General features: G+C 51.3%; 1 protein-coding gene across 3 annotated transcripts in view; it reads left to right on the top strand.

Annotated features, from left to right (window-relative positions):
* The window catches only part of SEC14L1 (SEC14 like lipid binding 1), a 47,080-nt gene extending 27,474 nt beyond the window's left edge, over nucleotides 1–19,606 (top strand). For 2 of the 3 annotated variants that reach the window (XM_045813938.2, XM_045813939.2), the window contains 15 exons: nucleotides 163–312; nucleotides 431–562; nucleotides 2,378–2,506; nucleotides 3,566–3,800; nucleotides 5,065–5,174; nucleotides 6,758–6,947; nucleotides 8,659–8,747; nucleotides 9,382–9,452; nucleotides 10,371–10,542; nucleotides 10,853–10,987; nucleotides 12,985–13,119; nucleotides 15,116–15,367; nucleotides 16,451–16,629; nucleotides 16,880–16,981; nucleotides 19,082–19,606. In XM_045813938.2, the coding sequence (XP_045669894.1) occupies nucleotides 163–312; nucleotides 431–562; nucleotides 2,378–2,506; nucleotides 3,566–3,800; nucleotides 5,065–5,174; nucleotides 6,758–6,947; nucleotides 8,659–8,747; nucleotides 9,382–9,452; nucleotides 10,371–10,542; nucleotides 10,853–10,987; nucleotides 12,985–13,119; nucleotides 15,116–15,367; nucleotides 16,451–16,629; nucleotides 16,880–16,981; nucleotides 19,082–19,097 (2,097 nt within the window). In that variant the 3' untranslated portion in view covers nucleotides 19,098–19,606. Of the gene's footprint in view, nucleotides 1–162; nucleotides 313–430; nucleotides 563–2,377; nucleotides 2,507–3,565; nucleotides 3,801–5,064; nucleotides 5,175–6,757; nucleotides 6,948–8,658; nucleotides 8,748–9,381; nucleotides 9,453–10,370; nucleotides 10,543–10,852; nucleotides 10,988–12,984; nucleotides 13,120–15,115; nucleotides 15,368–16,450; nucleotides 16,630–16,879; nucleotides 17,648–19,081 lie in introns of those variants that run through there. The other variant, XM_045813940.2, reaches the window with a different exon arrangement.
* Nucleotides 19,607–19,903: the final 297 nt, after the last annotated feature.

The raw sequence follows: 19,903 nt of genomic DNA, 5'->3' as shown, positions 1-19,903 counted from the left end.
GTCTTTTTCTTTTTATTGAAAGCTTATGATGTAAAGAGAAAGATGACTGTGATGTAACATGTTGACATGTATTAAGAGATGCTTTTTTCCCAGGGACACTATCAATGACAAACTGTCAGATCGCATCTTTGTTCAATTTCTTTTTTAAAAAATTTTTTGTAGGCCTATGAAAGGAGGTTTCCTACATGTCCTTTGATTCCAATGTTTGTGGACAGTGACACTGTGAGTGAGTTCAAGAGTGAAGACGGGGCTATTCACGTTATAGAAAGGCGCTGTAAGCTGGACATAGACGCCCCGAGGCTGCTGAAAAAGGTACCTGCGGGGACACCTTAGAAAGGCCGTCCCCAAACTAGATGAACGTATGGTCACAGCTTCTGTTGCATTCGGTGTTATTAATAAGCCCTTTTTCTCTTTATTTTGTTTTTTAAAGATTGCAGGAGTTGATTATGTTTATTTTGTCCAGAAAAACTCACTGAATTCTCGGGAACGTACTTTGCACATTGAGGCCCACAATGAAACCTTTTCTAATCGGGTCATCATCAATGAGCACTGCTGCTACACCGTGAGTAACCAGCATTTGGGGGAAGACGCGAGTGGGGGCGCCGTGTTGCGTTGGGGAGTTGTTTGGCCACCGCTTTACGCAGTCCACTGCCTTGTCTCAGAGGGCAGCCCTTCAGAGGTCACTCATTTCTCATTGGTGGGATCGGCACGGTGGCAGGTGTGGTTTACTGCAGAATGGATTACATTGTTGTAGCAGTTAAGGGAGCCTAGTGATGCCTTGATTTGTCTTTAAATGTTACCTTAATATGTCCCTTCCTCTCTGGTGCCACTCTAACACTTTAGAAGTATATATGGAGGGACCCGAGTTACAGTTTTCCTCTGCTGTCTGCAAGTAGAGCGTTCCGTGAATTCTTTCGTATGCTGAAATGGGGCAAAGCAAAACAGCAAATTAGTATGAATTTATATGGAAAATTTTTTTAGTGTTCCTAGACTCAAAAAATAACCTCTTTCGGCTTTTCTGAGACCTTAGGACACATCTTGCTAACAGATGCACAGTATAAATGCAGACAAAGCCCAGATGCTCACAGACACAGTTCTAGGCTCCGGAGTCCTGACCCTGAGATGTTGAGTGTGGCTCTCTGGGAGGGGGCTTGGTGCCACTGTCACGGCTTGGGCTTGGGGTACGAGCTGCCTCTGTAATGGCTTTTCCAAAATAAGTGGTGAATGCTGTTTTCGCTTTTTGCCTTTTTTCCTAAAAGCGGAAATCCTCTCTAGATTTCTTTTGGTTATCAAAACCAGGTACAAATGTAGATCTTTCATGACAGCAAAGTGGTGGAACGTAGACTTTGGGAAAGGGGGGGTATACATGTAACGCATCCCTTTAAGACCAGGCTGAGTGCTTTTATCTGCTGCACAATCTTCAGTAACTTCTGTTACCAGATTCTTAGAAGAATCTAATAGGGTCTCTCTTCTTCTCCCTTACCTTCCTACAACACATCCTCAGTGCTGAATCCGAAATGATCCTTTTAAAGTCTATCAGATTGTGTCATACTTTGCACAGTGCTCCTGCATTTCACTCAGAGGAGGTGCCCAGAGGCCTTCCAGTGGCTTACAAGGCTCTGCATTTTCTCTTAATCTCACATCTGCTGTCCTGCCTTCCTTGCGCACAAACCTACGCACCTTCTTGCTGTTCCTGATCACGTAGGCGTGCTTCCCCTTAAGGACCTTTGCTCCAAGCGCGCCCTCTACCGGGATCACTCTGCCCCCATCTCTGCTTGACTCCTGCCCTCACCTCCTTCAGTCTGTGCTCACATCTGCCCTTCGGGAGGAAGCCGGTCTGAACACCCTATTTAATTCTGCTGCCTGCCCCCTCCCCAACACACACACACACACACACACACACACACACACACACACACACACACACACACTGGTCCTTTTAACCTGCTTCACCATTCCTTTCTCCTTTGGCACTTGTCTTCCAACAACGACAGAATTTCTTACCTCTTATGTTTGTGGCTAATTGCCATTCTCCCCCTCCAGACTGTATGCTCCATGAGGCAGGGGTCTTCCTTTTGTTTATGATGGAGAACACTGCTCAGTAAATATGGCGAATGAATGAACCAAGAATGAAAATGAAGCTCTCCTTTTAACAGTCCTTTTTAGAATTTTTTTTTGGAGTATTTTAGAAATAATATTTAGGTCTTTTCATGATTCTGAACCCCTCTGTGTAATTTCTCCATCTGGTGCTTTCATGATAATAACATTATTACTCAAATAAAATGTTCCCTTTCGGTGATCAGTCGGTCGAGGAGCAGACAAGTGACCTTGTCCGTTGTCAGCATAGTTAATGGAACGATTTCTCATTTATCTGCAGGTTCACCCTGAAAATGAAGATTGGACTTGTTTTGAACAGTCTGCAAGTTTAGATATTAAATCTTTCTTTGGTTTCGAAAGCACAGTGGAAAAAATTGCAATGAAACAATATACCAGCAACATTAAAAAAGTGAGTCCAGCTTGGGAGTTTATGGAAGAGGGGAGGCAGGAGCCTCCGAGCTGCTCCGAGCCGGCGGTGTTTTCAGAAGGCTGGAAATGGCTAGTCAGGGATCCCAGCCATTTCAAGACAAGGCCGTACTTCGGCTTTCCCCAAGCCTTGTGTTCCGGGTGGCGTAGGGTTGGATGGGGTTCAGGTGGCCCTGGTGGCCGGTGGAGGGAGGGAGGGGCGCGTAGCCACCGGCCATGGCACCCTCCGCTTGAATCACTGGGAGATTGGGGTGGGGGCTGAGGCGGGAGCAGCTGGCTTACAGCACCCCCGCTGCCACCTCAGGGTCTGTGGGCAGGAGATGCTGCATGAGGAGACACTTGCTGGCAGTCTCTCAGGCGTCCCCAGGCTTTGGATTATTAGGTTCATCTTCCGTGGAGAAGCTTTCCTTCTCATTTTTTTTTTTTAATTTATTTATTTGAGAGGGATGGAGGCGGGGAGAGAGAGAGCAAGCACGGTGGGAAGATGCAGAGGGAGAAGGAGAGAGACTCTCAAGCAGATTCCCTGCTGAGTGTGAAGCCTAATGTGGGGCTCGATCTCACAACGCTGAGATCGTGACTTGAGCTAAAATCAAGAGTCAGACGCTTAACCGACTGAGCCACCCAGGCGCCCCCCCTTTTCCTTCCGATTTTTATGCAGCTGCTCAGTGTTGGTGTAGAATATGGTTGTGAAGTGTATCCGTGCGGGGTTCCGAGTGCTTTCCGAAGGCTTGTTTTCTATTTAGGGTGTTAGAAAGAATTCGGATTGAGGCACAAAGCATATATCGAGTACAAGTGTGGTAAATCGGTGCTTGTAATTAGTCATAAAAAGAAAAATCCGTCTCTTTAGATATTATTTCCTAGACCTTTGGAGAAGAGGAAGTAAAATAATTATGAAAAACAAAAACACAAAGGCATTTCACTTTTGTTTTTACAGATTTATTCTGTAGCAATTCAGGTTTTATTGGTGTTTTAAAAACCTGAGGGAGATGAATCATTTGAATGATGAATATATTCTAACCTTAAAATTGGTTTTGTTTTAAAGGGAAAAGAAATAATTGAATACTATCTTCATCAGCTGGAAGAAGAAGGCATAACGTTTGTGCCCCGCTGGACTCCACCTTCCATCGCTCCCTCCTCAGAGACCTCCTCATCGTGCAAGAAACAGGCCATGTCCTTGGCTGTCGTGGTTCCAGACGCTGCCCAGGCAGAGGGGCTGGGCAGTGAGGCCCTCAGCAGCCCCAGCGGGCCACCCGAGCCCGTGGCGGGGACCCCTGACGGTGGGTCGGAAAGAGGGTTGTCCCGCCAACAAGGCTAGGGGGCTCCGTGGTGTCCTTTCCCTCCGCTTCCTCCATCCATTCTTTTTTCCGGGGACATGTGGAGATAATATTGTTACTGTCCCTTTTCCACATTTTTTTTCTTAGAATGAAGAAACATTTAATTTTTTTAATGGGCAGGAAGGGTTATATCAAGTTATTCTTTTCTGGAAACCAGGAAATGTGTTTCATTTATTTTGATTGAAGGCCTCTTTAGTGAATGAAAGGTAGCAGCTCACCCTTTTTAACCCAGTTGTGCTCAGACCCGTTGTGCTCACTCTGTGCTAGGCCCTGTTACGAGCACTTGATGAATATTTACTCACGTAACAGGGGTTCCTTTTTGGTACGAAGTGCTTGTTACCCGCCCTTTATGTATGAGTGAACTGAGGCCAGAGGAGCTGAGTAACTTGCGTGGAGTCACACAGCCGGCCCGTGGCGGTGCTGGGACTGAGCAGGGGTGGCTGGTTCCAGGGTCTGCACATGACCGCTATGCTGTGCTGCCTTGCACGTGTGTTAAACACACATGTGCGCACACGTGCACACACACACACACACACGCACCTCTTTTTTATTTCTCCGAGTGATGCCCATTGTAAAACCATGCAAGAAAATTCTACCACTCGTAAGTTTTGTTCAAGTATTGCCGTTTCTCTTCCCATGCTTGCTTCTCTGCAGCTAACCTGTGCCATTTGTTTGCCATTCAGTAGGTAGCAGGTGGCAGACACTTTAATTGGTTTGGGGACACGTTTGGTTTTTCCACCTCTTGAGTGTTGGCTGTATTCATGGTCCCCGATCATGGAGACTTCTTGTATTCCTGAGTACAGCGGCTCTGTTCAGAATAGGGTTAAGTCCACGTACTTGTTTCAATTCACTGTTTTATGGTATGTGGGTCCTCTTTATATAAAGTTTGAATTAAAAGAGTCACTCAGTGTCTAACTGTTACAGATTTTCTTCTGTCGTAAATACTATTGAGATTTTGCAAATAGAGCTGACCACAGGGTGATCAGGGAATATCATTGAATCAGTAGCCTGACTTGGGGCTTGGTCAGTGATTTCATCTTACAGACTGTCGCTGAGGGTCTCGAGGGGGCCGGCTTAGCTCTGCTGTCCCTGGGCCGTCTTTGAGTTCTACGACTCGGGGAGCACACTTAACTGAGCAGGATGACTTTGGAAACCGTCATGTTCCAGTGTTCTTTGTGTAAATATTGTCCTGTAACTTCTGTTCCAGACAAACTAGATGCGGACTACATCAAGAGATACCTGGGTGACTTGACCCCGCTGCAGGAGAGCTGCCTGATCCGGCTTCGCCAGTGGCTCCAGGAAACCCACAAGGGCAAAGTGAGAACCCGCGCCCCCTGTCAGTGGTGCTGTCTGTGGCCTCTGAGCCCGGTCCTGCTCGTAGTTACTCAGAGCAGATGTTCCCGATTGCCATAGCTGGGGGCATCCCTGTCGGTCCCAGTGTCCTTGGATCTGTGTTTCTGGGTGTGGCATCGGAGTCCCTCATGGCGAGTCGCGATCCCCGTCTACGGATGATCAGCTGTGCTTTTCTAGGTTTCCCAGAGGAGGGTCCCTTAAAAACAACTACAGGTCAAGTTACAAAGCAATATTCTATTCCAAGAATTCAGACTTTTTTTTTTTTAAGATATTTTTTTTTAGAGAGCAGGGGGAGGGGTAGAGGGAGAAGAAGAGGGAGAGAATATCCAGCAGACTCCCGCTGAGCGAGGAGCCTGACATGGGGCTCGAACTCATGACCCCAAGATCACAATCTGAGCCAACTGAGCCATCCAGGCGCCCCTAAGTATTCAGACATTTTAATTTTCAGAAGCTTTGGAAAGAGTTCACAGGTTATTCCAAGACCAGAAGTGTTTGAGCTTTCATTTTGAGGTTTTTGGTAGAATTTTAGCCTTGTTAAGGAGTCAGGTTTTTCCGATAAGCCTCATACTAATGGGGGGCTGGTAGTGAGCACAGGCAGCGTCCAGCTGGTTGCTGGCGTCACCTCGTAGAAGGAAGCTGGGATTGTATGGAGTCGGCCCGCTCTCGAATTCCGTCAGCCGGGTTACTGCGACCACATCCTGAGGACTGTTGCGTGTCCCTTGTCGAGAGCACGACCCCTGTAGTAACGCTGTCGTTTGTTGTGCTCTCACCGCGTACCGGACGCTCTTAGGAGCTTTCTGAGGTCCTCCCAGCGGCCCTCTGAGGTGGTGATGTTTTTATCCTATGAGGGAACTGAGGCACAGAGCAGTGAAGTCACTTGCCTGAGGCCTTCCAGCGAGCGAGCGCTGGGCTGAGGGTTTGAAGCCAGGTTTTGGTTCCAGCACCCACGTCCTTTCTGAGTGGCAGCAACGCCATCTCAGTGCCTTGAGTTGCTCTCCCAGCAGGGGGGTCGTTGGCAGGCTCCCCTCCCGCCGCCCTCCTGCCCCTTGTGGACCAGCAGCGCGCATCGGCGAGCGCGTGGCCGCAGACGAAGACAACCGGGCCAGATGAGACTCAGATGTGGTTTTGGTCTTTTTCACTCAGAGAAGTTGACTTACCCTTTTAGAGGAAGTGTGTGTTAGGAACACCACCACCCCTACCCAAGCCAACAAGACTCTGTATTCTAACTTTTGTTCTGGTGTGGTGTAAATACAGAGCAGTGCGCCCAGACCACGGTCCTAAATCAGCCCAGTGAGCTGGAGCAACTGATGTTTAACAGATTAGTTATGCCTTTGCTCTCCTTGGCTGGAGCTGAAATGGAATACTATAAAGGTTATTCAGACTAATGATACCAATTTTCTAAAGCATTGAGGAAGGTTTTTTTTTAGTAATGGCTAATTTTAAATAGTGCAATAATGCAGCTCCCTCTGGATGAGAAGTGCCGGTTTTAGAGCTCTGTTCCCTTAGAACTTTCAACATTGCTTAGAAACATCTTTTTCTCTTAATAGATCCCAAAAGATGAGCATATTCTTCGGTTCTTACGTGCCCGGGACTTCAATATCGACAAAGCCAGAGAGATCATGTGTCAGTCTTTGACTTGGCGAAAGCAGCACCAGGTGGACTACCTTCTTGAGACCTGGAGTCCTCCCCAGGTCCTTCAGGACTACTACGCGGGAGGCTGGCACCATCATGACAAAGGTGGGCTGGGCATCCTGGACGTGCTTCGAGGCCACATTGCTCAGAGTCGAAGGGGGCCGTGAATGCCTGAGCCCTCCTTCTCCCGGCCTGAGCAAAGTGGTGCCCCTTCATCATGGCCAGCCCCGCACCACTCCACCCGCTCAGAAGCCCTCTGATAGCCCCCGTAGAGCAGCAGGGGCGGGCTGTCTGCTCCTTCCCTCGGCTTATGGCCCTTTGGCCGCCAAATTTCTTCACCTCTCTTAGTCACAGAGACTTTCTTTCAAAAAACCCACAAGTTTGAGGGCAGTGTTTTCAGGAGCACAATGCTAGTAAAGGAACTTTTAATAACTTAAATCCCTCCAAGATCTATAAAAATATACAGCCAGGTTTTCTACATCAAAACAGTGAAGAACTTCAGCTCTGTTTTGGGCAGGAAGCAAAACATAAGCCAAGGAAGTGGTACCCCTAAAATGAAGGGTGAGTCAGGTGAGCACAGTTCTCTTGGACCGCTTTCCATAGCACGCCTTGCAGGAAAGCCGGCATTGCCAGAGGCGTGCTCACCGTTTCCTGATTCGGAGTTGGACAGTGGACAGAACGGAATCGCTGACGTGGAGCGGCACAGGGATGGCCCTGCAACTCCCTCCCCCTCTAAGCAGATTCCTCCAGAACGGAACAGCTCAGATTTGTCCGTTTTCCAGACTTCATCTTTCGTACTTTTCCAGATTAATTGTAGCTCTGTTCTTTTTTACTAGCAATATACATTTGTTCTGCTTTCCCACCCTTGAAATATTAGAGTTTAGTAGTGAAACATTAACCAACGTATGTTATACATGTTGGGAGACACTTCTTATAAATCTTCTTTCAATAAGATTTGGGAGTACAAAGACCTTTTTGTTTTAAGTAGAACAGATCTAGATCCAGACCGGCTGAGAAGTACAAGGAAAATTGGGACGTCTGTCAAGATGACAGTGCTGACCCTGCATTAACAAAAGCCAAGTCTTAGTTGCTGGTCAGCAGCAGGTCCGTTCCTGTCCTTTCTGCTGCTCCCGTGTGGCACCAGGTGTCAGGAGTCCAGAATCTAGAGAACCTGCTGACTCAAGGGGACACTGTGGCCACCGAGCTCTTTTTCCCCCTATGTAGCTGGCCCGTGACGACAGCATTCGTATAGTGAGTGAGGTTCCTCTCGGGTTCCATCCTTCAGAACTTTGGGCTGTAAACGAGAGCCAGCATGTGCTGGATGGTACGGAAACTTCCTGAAAGTCCTCATTTATCCTGATCTTTGGATGGGAATCAAGGGAAGCTGGCTTTTAAAAAAATCTAGGTATTCACTTTTTAATAACTCATGAAATGAAAGAAAATGTTTTCCCTAAGAAAGAAAATTTTAAAATACTCCGTATTCACGGAAAAAAGTGTCTCTGGATCTTCTGAGGTACCCCCCCCCTGCCCCCGGCTGTTGAAAGTCAGTTCTGCTAACCCCCTGGTGGTTTAAGGGAGGGGCTGAGCCTAGCGATGGCCCCGGTCAGTACCCATGGTTGGAGCCAGATGAGAGGTTGAGTGGTGCCTGGGGCCTCTCCTCCTGGGCCAAGGGGCAGCGGCTGGGGGTGTCCTGCAACACACGGCCAGCTGCGGCTTCTAAGTGGGAAAGCACGCTCCTTGTTAAGGTTCCTAGAATTGTACTGTCAGCTGCTCATCAGGGACGGTGTTGACCATTCCTTTCCTTCCCCTCCTGCAGACGGGCGGCCGCTGTACGTGCTCAGGCTGGGACAGATGGACACCAAGGGCTTGGTGAGAGCCCTCGGGGAGGAGGCTCTGCTGCGATACGTAAGTGCGTCCTTTGCTAGCAGGAGGTGGCCTTACAGCTGGTACAGCAAGCAGGGAGTGCTTTTGTCATTAGGAAGGCCACTCTAGTAATATATATTTAAAATTTCAAAAGAGGGCACGGAAGTTATAAAAATGTCTTTCACAGGGAAGTGTCAATAAAAAATCTGTATAGCCACTCAAATGACTTCGTGGGGACTGGTTTTGGGTCGTCTTGTTCCATTGGCTTGGTCCCAGCCCCCCTCTCCCTTTGAGCCACGTCTAGGATCAGACCTCTTCCTAGTGTTCTTTGCCCAACACTTGCTTACCTGCAGGTCCTCACAGCTCTTACCTGGACAGTTATAAATGCTCCCTTCCTGCCCCCCGGACTCCAGGCTCCCCATCCACTTCAGCCTCCACAGTGTGGACAGTTAGGAAGAGAAGAGTGTGCATAAATTATAAACCAAACAGGCGTCTGGGGGGCTCAGTCGGTGAAGCATCTGCCTTTGGCTCAGGTTGCGGTCCCGGGGTCCTGGGATCAAGTCCCGCATCAGACTCCCTGCTCAGAGGGCTGTATCATTGTCACTTTGGTTCATAGCTTGACACAGTGGTGTTACTTAGACTAATCATGGGCTTTTTATGGCCATTTTACACATAGGTTCTCTCCATAAACGAAGAAGGGCTGAGACGGTGTGAAGAAAATACAAAAGTCTTCGGTCGACCTATCAGGTAGATGTTGATTTTGCTTTTCCTTCCAGCTTATTGAGAATGTGAGGTAAATATTTCTAGTTGACTTTTAGGACCAAAATCTGGTTTGATTTTTAGGCTTTGAGATTTCGAGAACCAGATCTAAATCTCTTCCCATTTTCTGCAGTGTTCCGGAAGGTAGAAGATAGATAACCGTGTAATTCGGTCAGAAGATAGATAGCCGTGTAATTCGGTCAGTTGGGAGGGATAGGTGCTGGATTTTGGTATTTCTAACCCCGAGTGAGACATTGCTGTCACCTCAGTCTTAGTGGGTCGGCCCGTCTGGTTAGTCCGCATGGTCCTTGGGAGCCCAGGGTCGCAGGTTGGTGTGGTTGGTTTGTTTTAGTTGCAGGGGCACAAGGAAATTGTTCTGTATTTCTCAGCCATACTTGTAGTTATGGTAAACTATTTGGAAAATGTGCTGTGGTTCGGAGGTGGGCACTAGAAAGGCACAGCAGGTTAACGGGGACGGAAGTTCCTCCATGACAGGAAGGGGTTGCGAGGCTTTTCCGTCCCTGCTGTATTGTCGGCTCCTGAGACACTGCTGGCTTCAGTAGGTATTTGTGGAAGAAGAGCTGCTTGCAGTCGGTCACACCGTGCGTTAAAAAGCCAGATTCGTGCCCTGCCGGGTCACAAATGTGTCCAAATGAGGTTGTTATTAATTGTCAATTAGCCATTGAGGTTTTGCTATTTCAGGTATTGGTCCCACCACACTGATCCCGTATGTGTCATACAAGTAGATAGAAATATGGTTCATAACACTTTAATTTTTAGAAACTGGTCTATTTTTGGAAACGGATATAAATGACTGTTTCGTAATATCAAGAAGAAGATAGCTTAGGACCTGGTTTGCACGCATGCCGTCTCTAGTGAGTAGCTTACCCGTCTGCACCCCTGCAGTTCGTGGACCTGCCTGGTGGACCTGGAGGGACTGAACATGCGCCACCTATGGAGACCCGGCGTCAAGGCCCTGCTGCGCATCATAGAGGTGGTGGAGGCCAACTACCCCGAGACGCTCGGCCGCCTCCTCATCCTCCGCGCTCCCCGCGTGTTCCCTGTCCTCTGGACACTGGTGGGTTCGGGGTTCATGCTGTAGAGACAGTCATGGAGAAGGCGGATAGGCATGCATTCGTATCCCTGTGTCTGTCTTAACTAATCAGGAAATCACAAATGTGGAAAGATACATACTTTCTCAAATTGTTTAAAGGAAGAAAGAATTCGTGAGAATCCTTTTGTCACGAAAATAGACTTTATGGAAAAAGTGTATCAGACTCCCAGCCTCTACCCGCCCCCGCCCACTCATACTGTCACACTGTATTTTAATCTTTGGAAGTCAGACAGCAAAGCAAAATGACTATAGGGTCTTTTCTCATTACTTACAGGTTAGTCCATTCATTGATGACAACACCAGAAGGAAATTCCTGATTTATGCAGGAAATGACTACCAGGGTCCTGGAGGCCTGCTGGACTACATTGATAAAGAGATTATTCCAGATTTCCTGAGCGGGGAGTGCATGGTATGTATTTAGGCAAGCAGCTGTACATTTGGCTGCTTTACAGGGGTGGCTAGGAAAGGTGGGTGTTGGTTGGTACAAATGATTTTCAGAACTTTTAGTTTGGATTATTGTGTTTTTTAGTTTTTCTTTATTTGGCTGACATCTCTGACCCAGGGTTAAATTACAGAGAACCGTTTAGGTAATTGTTGACAATATGCACATTTCTTCGTTGTTAGATACTAATGAGAATTTGTTTCAAGCCTAATATAATTGTAGCTTGCTTTATTCTCTCAGCTTTGTGCAGATCAGATTTCTTATAACTGTTTTGAGGAGCTGTGCATTTTATAGAAATACTTTATTTTTTATTTTTTTTTAAAGATTTTATTTATTTATTTGACAGAGACAGCCAGCGAGAGAGGGAACACAAGCAGGGGGAGTGGGAGGGGAAGAAGCAGGCTCCTAGCGGAGGAGCCCGATGAGGGGCTCGATCCCACAACGCCGGGATCACGCCCTGAGCCGAAGGCAGACGCTTAACCGCTGCGCCACCCAGGCGCCCCTCTAGAAGTACTTTAAAACTCAAAATGATTCTGCAAGATCTCCCCCTTGACAATAAGTAAGGGTGACATTTTGACGGGGACACATTAAGGGAACTACTTCTGCAGTCTGGGGTTTTGGGTACATGGCATTGCTAGGTTATCAGGCAGCCACATCCACTTCTGTGCCCTGAACTGTGATGAGGGGTCCTTGAGGACGTTACAGCCCCTGGGGTGCGCCCGGCTGACGAGCGTGAGGGAGACTGAAGGCTGCAGAGGCCCAGGTGGCTTCCCGAAGTAACAGCTGAAGCCAGAGGGGAGTCTGGTTCTCTTCAGAGAGGATCTGTGTCATCTCACAGAAAGTAAAGTCCCTTCGAGATGTGTACACGCTGGACTTGATGCACGTATTTAGCCAACGAGCTGGGTTTTCAGGGGAGTCGTTGGGGTTGGTTAGAGGAGTTGAACAGCACCCAGATTCAGCTTTCAGGGCCTCGGTCCTACTGTCAGGAATTGCAGGCGTCAGCACGGTGCGGTGCGGGGGGCAGGGTGTCCCAGGACCCTCCCTTACCGAGGGCCATGAGATTAAACTGGGGGGGCGGCCGTGTAGCGGCCCACAGACCACTCACGTCACGAATGGTCCCGAGTGGCTGGTTCTTCTGATGGTGAGCTGGGGCAGAGGGAGACCTGACCCACGGCACACCGGACCGACCACGATACGTCCCCCACGGTGAGAGTCCTCCTTCGTCCACGGGTCCAGGCTCTGGCGCCGAGGCTGTCGTCTCTCCTGCGCTCCCTGCTTCCCTGCGCCGGGTCCGTCGGAGGTCTCCTGACCTGCTGCGCGTGCTCCGGGGTCATCACTTCCCAGGGCCGCTAGTGCAGGACGTGCTGGGACTCCGTGAGCTTCAGTGTTGGGTCACTAGGTCAAGGTCAACTAGGAAATGCGTGAGGTATATGGATTCTGATTCAACCTCGCCTGTTTCAGGCGGATTCAGAAGGGGCTCTCCTTAATTACTTTTTGTCTGGTGGTGTGGACTGATCTGACTCGGGTTAGATAACGCAGCTTTCATCGTTGGTTATTTATATATTAACTGTCACAGCTTATAATAAAACCTGCCTGTAGTTGCTGAGAATAAAACTTTTCTGAACATCGTGTTTTCTCTTTACAGTGCAGCGTAACTGCTTATAATTCTTCCCTGAACCGGTGTTAGTCATGGAGTCCAGTACCTCATACGTAGTAGTGTAAATTCTGTGGTAAATTAGCTTCAGCGTGTTCTCATTTAGTTAACAGTAAGACATGTATATTTAGGAGGTTTTAACAATTTACGTTACTAAGTCCTGCAGGAGGTGTTTCGACGTTGCCAGTGTGTTCCATTCCCAGGCGGCCGGGGGCATCGCTCCAGCCGGGGCCTGGCCCTTGACGGAGTCTTGGTTTTCAGAGGGTCCCTTCCGTGGGCACAGCTTTTACTGCCGTGTTTGTGTTTCCAGTGTGAGGTGCCCGAGGGCGGACTGGTCCCCAAGTCCCTGTACAGGACCGCGGAGGAGCTGGAGAACGAAGACCTCCGGCTCTGGACCGAGACCATCTACCAGTCTGCAAGCGTCTTCAAAGGAGCCCCGCACGAGGTGCGCCGTCCGCACCCAGGGCCCGGGGTGGCGGGGCCCCTTCTCCCCGCAGAGCCCTTCTTCGGCGGGTCTTCCCAATAAGATTTACTTTAGAAGAATCAGATCCTTTTTCTGGTCTTTGTCTTTAGATTTTTTTTTTTTAAACCTTTAGTTGAAGTAGAAAGTCTGCGTTGAAGGACAGGCATCTCTCAGGGGTCCGCGCCCGGAAGGAGGTTAGGCCCCCCGACCTCTGCTTTACCAGAGACCCCTGAGCACAGGGAGGAGTGGCATGTGGAAGGGCTTTCCCGTGGGACATTGTTGACTCTCAAGTTTAGTTTATCCAACAATTCTGTAGGGCTGGTTTCATTTTCTGTTTTTTTGTGACCGGGCTTCGGTTATTTATATTTGTTAAGGAATTTGCCCATTTTTGTAAGTCAAGTGGAGTGAGGAGAAAGCAGCACATCTCCGTTTTCCTTTCTCGCCGTCGCATTCGGTGTGGAGGCAAGGGCATTCCTGCGTTTTGCAAACACTGCGTGTCCTGTGACGTGGTGAGCGGCCTGAGCTGTGAGGCTCATGACCAAGTCACCTTTCCTGGGCTCGCGCAGCTTTGTCTGTGCCTCGGGGTGGTTGCTGAGGACGGCGGCACCGGGCACCGAGCCGGCGTTCAGTGCGCGGTCCCCGCCGGCGTGTGTGCTAGCGTGGCCGGCCCGCCGCGTGCGGGGCAGGTGCGGGCTGTCGCCGTGTGAACGCGTAGAGGCGGGCTTGGTCTGCCCCGTTCGGAGATTCCGTAGGGAAGTCTGATTGTCAACGACGGGGCCTTGAGGATTATTTATGTTAATTCCTTATTTGGAGACCAGGTGCGAGGAGGTGGAGTTCCCGTTTCTCATGGGGAGCGCGCTCTTGGCTGTGGTAGAGGATTCCATGGCATAGGACGTTTCTCGTGCTCCCAGGGTGTCTGTGAAACGTGGGTTTCCTACATCAGGACGCTGACCTCGCTTGGGGGTTCAGTAAAACACAAATCAAGGACATGAGACCCTTGAAATAAAGGCTGAATTCAGTGTCCCCACGGTGAATGCGGGAAGGAGGGTGCTTGTCAGCGCAGGGGCTGTGTCTCTGCAGAGCTCTGCCCCTGGGGAGCCACTTTGCTGCAGAAGGACTGTCGCCGTTCCCAGACAGGACTCTTGTGCTCTGTGGGATCTGCTCTTTAGGGAGATTCCGAGGCGGTATTTGTGTGGTGAGAAGCCGCAGTGGTGGACCCTGACGACGGGCGCAGCGCCGAAGAGCAAGCAGACGGGTGTCGCAGGGAGGAGGGGGCACGGCTGGCCTCGGCTGACCTCGCACAGCTGGGTTCCGTTCTCACATCCCTCCCCCAGTAATGTTTGAAACCCTACGACTTTGATCGTTCCCTGCTGGGAACCTTTCTAGGGCGCCGCTTGGAAGTTGGGGTTTTAGGTTGGCACTCAGTCCCCGCGGCCCCTTCCCCTGCCCCGTGCCACGTAGCTCTTTTCTCCCCACCCTGCCCCAGCTGCCTCTGTTCCTTGGGAGTCTCTGTCCCCTCCCCCTGCCTGGATCGCTTCCTTCTGTTCCTCCTTGTGCCCTTTATGTAGCTCCCACCTTCTCTGGGACTGTCCTTGTGCTCACCAGCCTAGAACAATCCATGGAACCACTTCGGTACCACCTTGAGTCACTTCTGCTCTCTGTCGTTAAGGCATTTTTACGGCTAGGAGTCTGTGTGTCAGAGTGCTAAGGCTCGTGCAGTGGGAAATCTGGGCTGCAGGGGTAGCTAAGGGAGAGCCTGGAGCTTGGCACGTGACACGGAGCAGGAAGGTTGGGAGGTGGGAGAGCAGGAAAAGCTGGGTGCGGGTGAAGCGACGGCTGACAGGACATGTCTCCCTCCCTCGCACAACACGCACGGCTGGGCCCAGAAGCTCGCCCAGGGACGAAGCTGCCACGCTGTCAGCACAGGCCCCGGGGGCTCGTGCTTACCTTGGTTGCTTAATGCAGTCTCTTTCTCCAGATCCTCATTCAGATTGTGGACGCCTCTTCAGTGATCACTTGGGATTTTGACGTGTGCAAAGGGGACATCGTCTTCAACATCTACCACTCCAAAAGGTCACCCCAGCCTCCCAAAAAGGACTCGCTGGGGGCACACAGCATCACCTCCCCAGGAGGGAACAACGTGCAGCTAATAGACAGAGTGTGGCAGCTGGGCCGTGACTACAGCATGGTGGAGTCACCGCTGATCTGCAGGGAAGGGGAGAGCGTGCAGGTACAGCCGTCTGTGCCTCGCCACAGCTTGGATATTTTGTCTTCCAAAGGAAGGTCTTTTGCTTCGTTGCTGTCCTGCATGGCTGGCACCGTCTGTCTGCGGGGGAGCCCGCAGGCGTGTCCCATGTTAGTTACGGGTCAGACGCACGAAGCCCGTGAGACTCCAAAGAGAAGGGACTCAGACCTGAGCAGGGGTTTTGGAATGAATCCATGACTTTTATCTAAAGTGCGTGAGTTTTTTCAGAAGTTAGTTCCACAAAAGTGACGTGGAAGGAAGGGAAAGGCATTCTGTGCACGTGGACAGCTGGGATCCAGACTTCCACCGAGAGGACAGTCACCCTGAGTAGCAGGGAGCCAAGCATGTGCTGGGGGACTATTAACCGTCATTACTGAGCATTCTCACTCATTGAAAGATGCTCTGTCAATTCGTTTTTTAAATTTTGGCCGGTTATTTTGAGTGCTTGTACTCAGAACGGTGGTTCTTGGGTGCTCCTGGCCTGCATAATAGATGCATAATTTTGCTGTCTTTACAGTTTTCAGGGGAGAGTCTGTCAGTGTTTGATGGTCGGAGAAGTAGAATAAACGAGAGTGTTTTATTTAATTTTAAAAGTAATGAATGACTTAAGCTCCAGAATAAATGAAGAAGGTAATTGTCATAGGTTGACATTCTACTTTATGTTGCCATCCCTTTGACCAGAATGCTCTAGTAAGATCGCTGGAAGCAGGTCCAAGAGGGTAGTGCCTGGTCAGATGATCATTTTTGGCCCCCTTAAGGCTGAATGAAGGGCCCCCTGAGCTCTCTCACCCCCCGCCCCACCAGGAGCCTGCTTCTATTGTGGCCTTTCTTCCCCCAAGGCCTGCGCAGCACCTGGGAGGGGCCGTGCTGCGGGGCCGGCGGGCCGGGGAGGCGGCGTGGGCCTGGCCCCGGAGCAGGGAGTCGACTGGTTCTGCAGCCACTGAGATGGCCGGCCGTCGCTGCTGGATCCGAGTGGGCTTGGGGAAGGTGCGGGCGGTGTCCGCCGGGGCCGGGGAAGGGCAGGCACTTGGAAGTCCGTCCTCATCGGCGGTGCCTGACTCGTTCCAGGGCTCCCACGTGACGAGGTGGCCGGGCTTCTACATCCTGCAGTGGCGGTTCCACAGCATGCCTGCGTGCGCCGCCACCAACCTGCCCCGCGTGGACGACGTGCTGGCCTCCCTGCAGGTGTCGTCCCACAAGTGCAAAGTGATGTACTACACCGAAGTGATCGGCTCCGAGGATTTCCGGTACGGGCTCCCTGCCCCCCGGCCCGCAGCACCAAGGGCGGTTGGGGGGGCGGGCTCTGCAAGTCCACGGGGCTCAGGGGCCGGTGGAACGGCCTCTGGGCCTTTCGTTGTGGCCGGTTTATGACGTCATCCGCGGGCTGGGCCAGCAGGGAGCCGCGGTTCTGGGGGAGCCTGCTTTGTGGGTGTGGTGGGGGCTGAGTGGGCCCTCGGTGGGGTCCTCACGCCTCGCCCCTCCCTGTGCTGTTTGCAGAGGCTCTATGACCAGCCTGGAGTCCAGCCACAGCGGGTTCTCCCAGCTGAGCGCCGCCACCACCTCGTCCAGCCAGTCTCAGTCCAGCTCCATGATTTCCAGGTAGTGCCGCAGCGCCCGTGCCCAGGGCGCGGAGGGGACAGCGCGCCTCCTCGGACAGCCCGCCGTGCTCCGCCGCCCGCCCGGCGGCCACACTGTGCAGACTCCTCACCCTCTAGGTAGCAGATAGCTGTCCAGATGGCAGATGTAGTCCTTGATCCCAGACTATCTCGACAGGTAGTTCTAACTCTAACTCCGTAGCCATAGATTTTGTATACAGCGTGCACAGAATCAACCCAGAGCACAAGGGCTCTCGTGAAAGAAAAGCAGTTTATATACAGTTAAGAGGTTGACTTCGTCTCAGATGTTGATGCAAAAAATGTTTCCAGCAACCTCCACACCCTGTCCATTAGCGGATGAATTCCTCCACCGTCCTTCAGAGGTGACCCACCTTCCTACACGGAGCAGGAACTGCCAGCTCGTCCCCACACCACGTCACAGTGTCACCCTCTGCTGTTAGCCGGCATGGCCCACGGATTGAGGGGCTGCCCTCTAGGCACCTGTCCTCCGGGCAGTGCTGCTTCCGTGGGGAGCATCCCGCTCGGGCCCCCCGGGCAGGTGATCCGCTGTCCTGCAGTGGGTGCGATTAGGCCCAGGGGCTCTCGGGGTCCCCCCACGGCAGCAGGAGAGCACCGCCACCATTAAACACAGCTTCTCTTTCCTCCTTTCCACATCTTTTTGGTACTTTCAGAGCAGGGTTTTTCTGTATGTGAACTCGTGCGGAAGGGATTCTTTCCCTTTTCCTTCCGGTGTGGTGTTCTTACCTGCAAATGCTAGTTTTGAACTCACTCTAGACTTACGTCCCCTGTGCCTCCTCTTAGCTTGATAGTGTCAGAGCCCACGTGGTCTTTCCAGTCACTAGAAGGCTATTGTGAAGACTCCGTCACGTTTGCCGTTCTGAAGTTGTGCGCTGCTCCTTTGTGCTGATGAGTGTTCTTGCCGTGTGGCCGCTCCAGGAGCGCGTGTGGCTTACAGGGGCCCCGCTGCTTCATAGCAGGAAATTGCGGATGTGTGGGGCTGTGTTTGCGTGTGCAGACATGCGGGGTGGGTGAGGCAGTGGTGGGGGTGTGCGTGTGAGTGTGGCAGTGGGTTTGTGTGTGTGTGAGTGTGGCAATGTGTGTGGGGTGTGTGCGCGCGAGTGTGGCAGTGGGGTGCACATCTGTGGGGGGTGTGCTTGTGCATGTGAGTGTAGCCGTGGGGGGCACATGCATGTGAGCGAGGCAGTGCACGGGGTGGGTGTTTGGAATGGGTGGCGATGTGGGGGGGGGCACACGTGGGTGGGTGTGGCAATGTGTGTGGGGCGTGTGAGTGTGGCAATGGGCACATGCACAGAGTGCGGCAGTGTGGGGTACATGTGTGAATGTGGCAGTGCGTGGGGGGCACACGTGGGTGAGTGTGGCAGTGTATGGGGGTGGGGGTGTTGTGGGGTGGGCGTCAGTGTGGCGTTGGTGAGAAACGAGGCAAGTAGAAAGTGACATCAAGTCACAAGGGATTCTTCCTAGAAGCAAATCAGAGTATGAGCTTGGTTTGCCTTTTGTGTTTTGTTTTTGATTCCCGATTACAAAGCGTGGCGTTCTTGTGTTGGCCCATGTTTTTTTCCGCTTTTTATGGGAAAAGCAGATCATTTGCGAATCTGTCTGGATGTTGCACTGGGTTAGCGTTTGTGATAAGGATGTGATGTGTGGTGTCGTGTGTTGGAAGAGGCTGTGTTTTTAAGATTTGTGCCAAAACCCACGTGGCCGTGAGGGGCACGGAAGCCCTGGGCCGCGTTGCTTCCCGTCTGCTCTCGAGGCCCGAGGTGGGTGGCCGCGGAGTGGGCAAGCGTGTGGAGGGCGTGTGTGCTCCGCGGGCGAGCCCTAGCGGACTTGGGGGAACGCCCGGTCAGTGAGGGCCCCGCTTCTCCGCGGTTGCCGGCCTTCCCGGAGTGCGTTCCCTTTGAAGAGATACGTTCACCGTTGGCACCTAAAGCCTTGTTTCCAGAAAGCACCGTAGGGTTAGTTAGTGCACCTGTGCTGCTCCGATCAGTGCTTCCTGCTTCTAAATTATAAGGACCTGAAGGTGGTCCCTTCCTTCTCTTTCTTTCTCTCTTTCTTTGTGTCTCAGATGGCGATTTTGCTGACAGCTGCCAAGAAAACGCTTCCCTCCACAGTCCACCTCAGCCCAGGGATGTTTGTAGAACTGTTTGAGTTGCAGCCATCCCCCCCTCCCCCAGTCCGAAGACGTGTTCCTTTTAAGTTGACTCAGAAGTGGCACTGTCTTGTCCCCAGAGAGCTGAACGGGTCTCTGAGTTCAAAGCACATCACTGCGCAGGCGCCTGCAGGGTTGCTCACGAGCGACACGCGCCTGCTTCTCCCTGGAGGGGCCGCGGGCACGCAGACCGGACTGCGCGCCTGCTTCCAGTGCCCTCACTTTTCACACTCCACCTTTTTCTGTACTAAGGGTTCTTTTGGTTTCCCCTCTATTACTAGTGTCTTAACTCACTTTTTTTCTTAAATTCGTTATTTGCATATCAAATTCTGTAAATGTTTTGTAAACATATTACCTCACTCTTGGTAATACAATACTGATAGTCTTTAAAAGATTTTTTTACTGTTACCAATAATAAATGTGAACTGTTTAAAGAAGAGAATGTCTCTTTCTTCCTGTGAGATGTGAAGCGGCAGCCTCCCTTGGAGAGGGTGACATTCTTAGGAGATTTTAGAGGTTGCGGATGGAATCTGAAGCCAGGGCTCTGGGATTCTAGAAGTTCCAGCGCAGAGCGTCTCTTGTGTGGGACCGTTTTGCAGGAGCGCGGGCGATCCAGCAGGCAGATCGCAGCTCTGAGCGGCTGACCCACAGAGGACACCCAGCGCTCACAGTTCGCTCGCTGCTGCAGGAAGTGTTCCTTGGACTCCATGAGGCCAAACACGGCTCGTGGCATATGCT

The sequence above is a fragment of the Ursus americanus genome, chromosome 23 (assembly GCF_024610735.1).
Source record: "Ursus americanus isolate L20-20 chromosome 23, mUrsAme1.1.p, whole genome shotgun sequence".
Taxonomy (NCBI): Eukaryota; Metazoa; Chordata; class Mammalia; order Carnivora; family Ursidae; genus Ursus; species Ursus americanus.
Note: the sequence above shows the minus strand (reverse complement) of the source record. Positions and strands in the feature narration are given on the sequence as shown.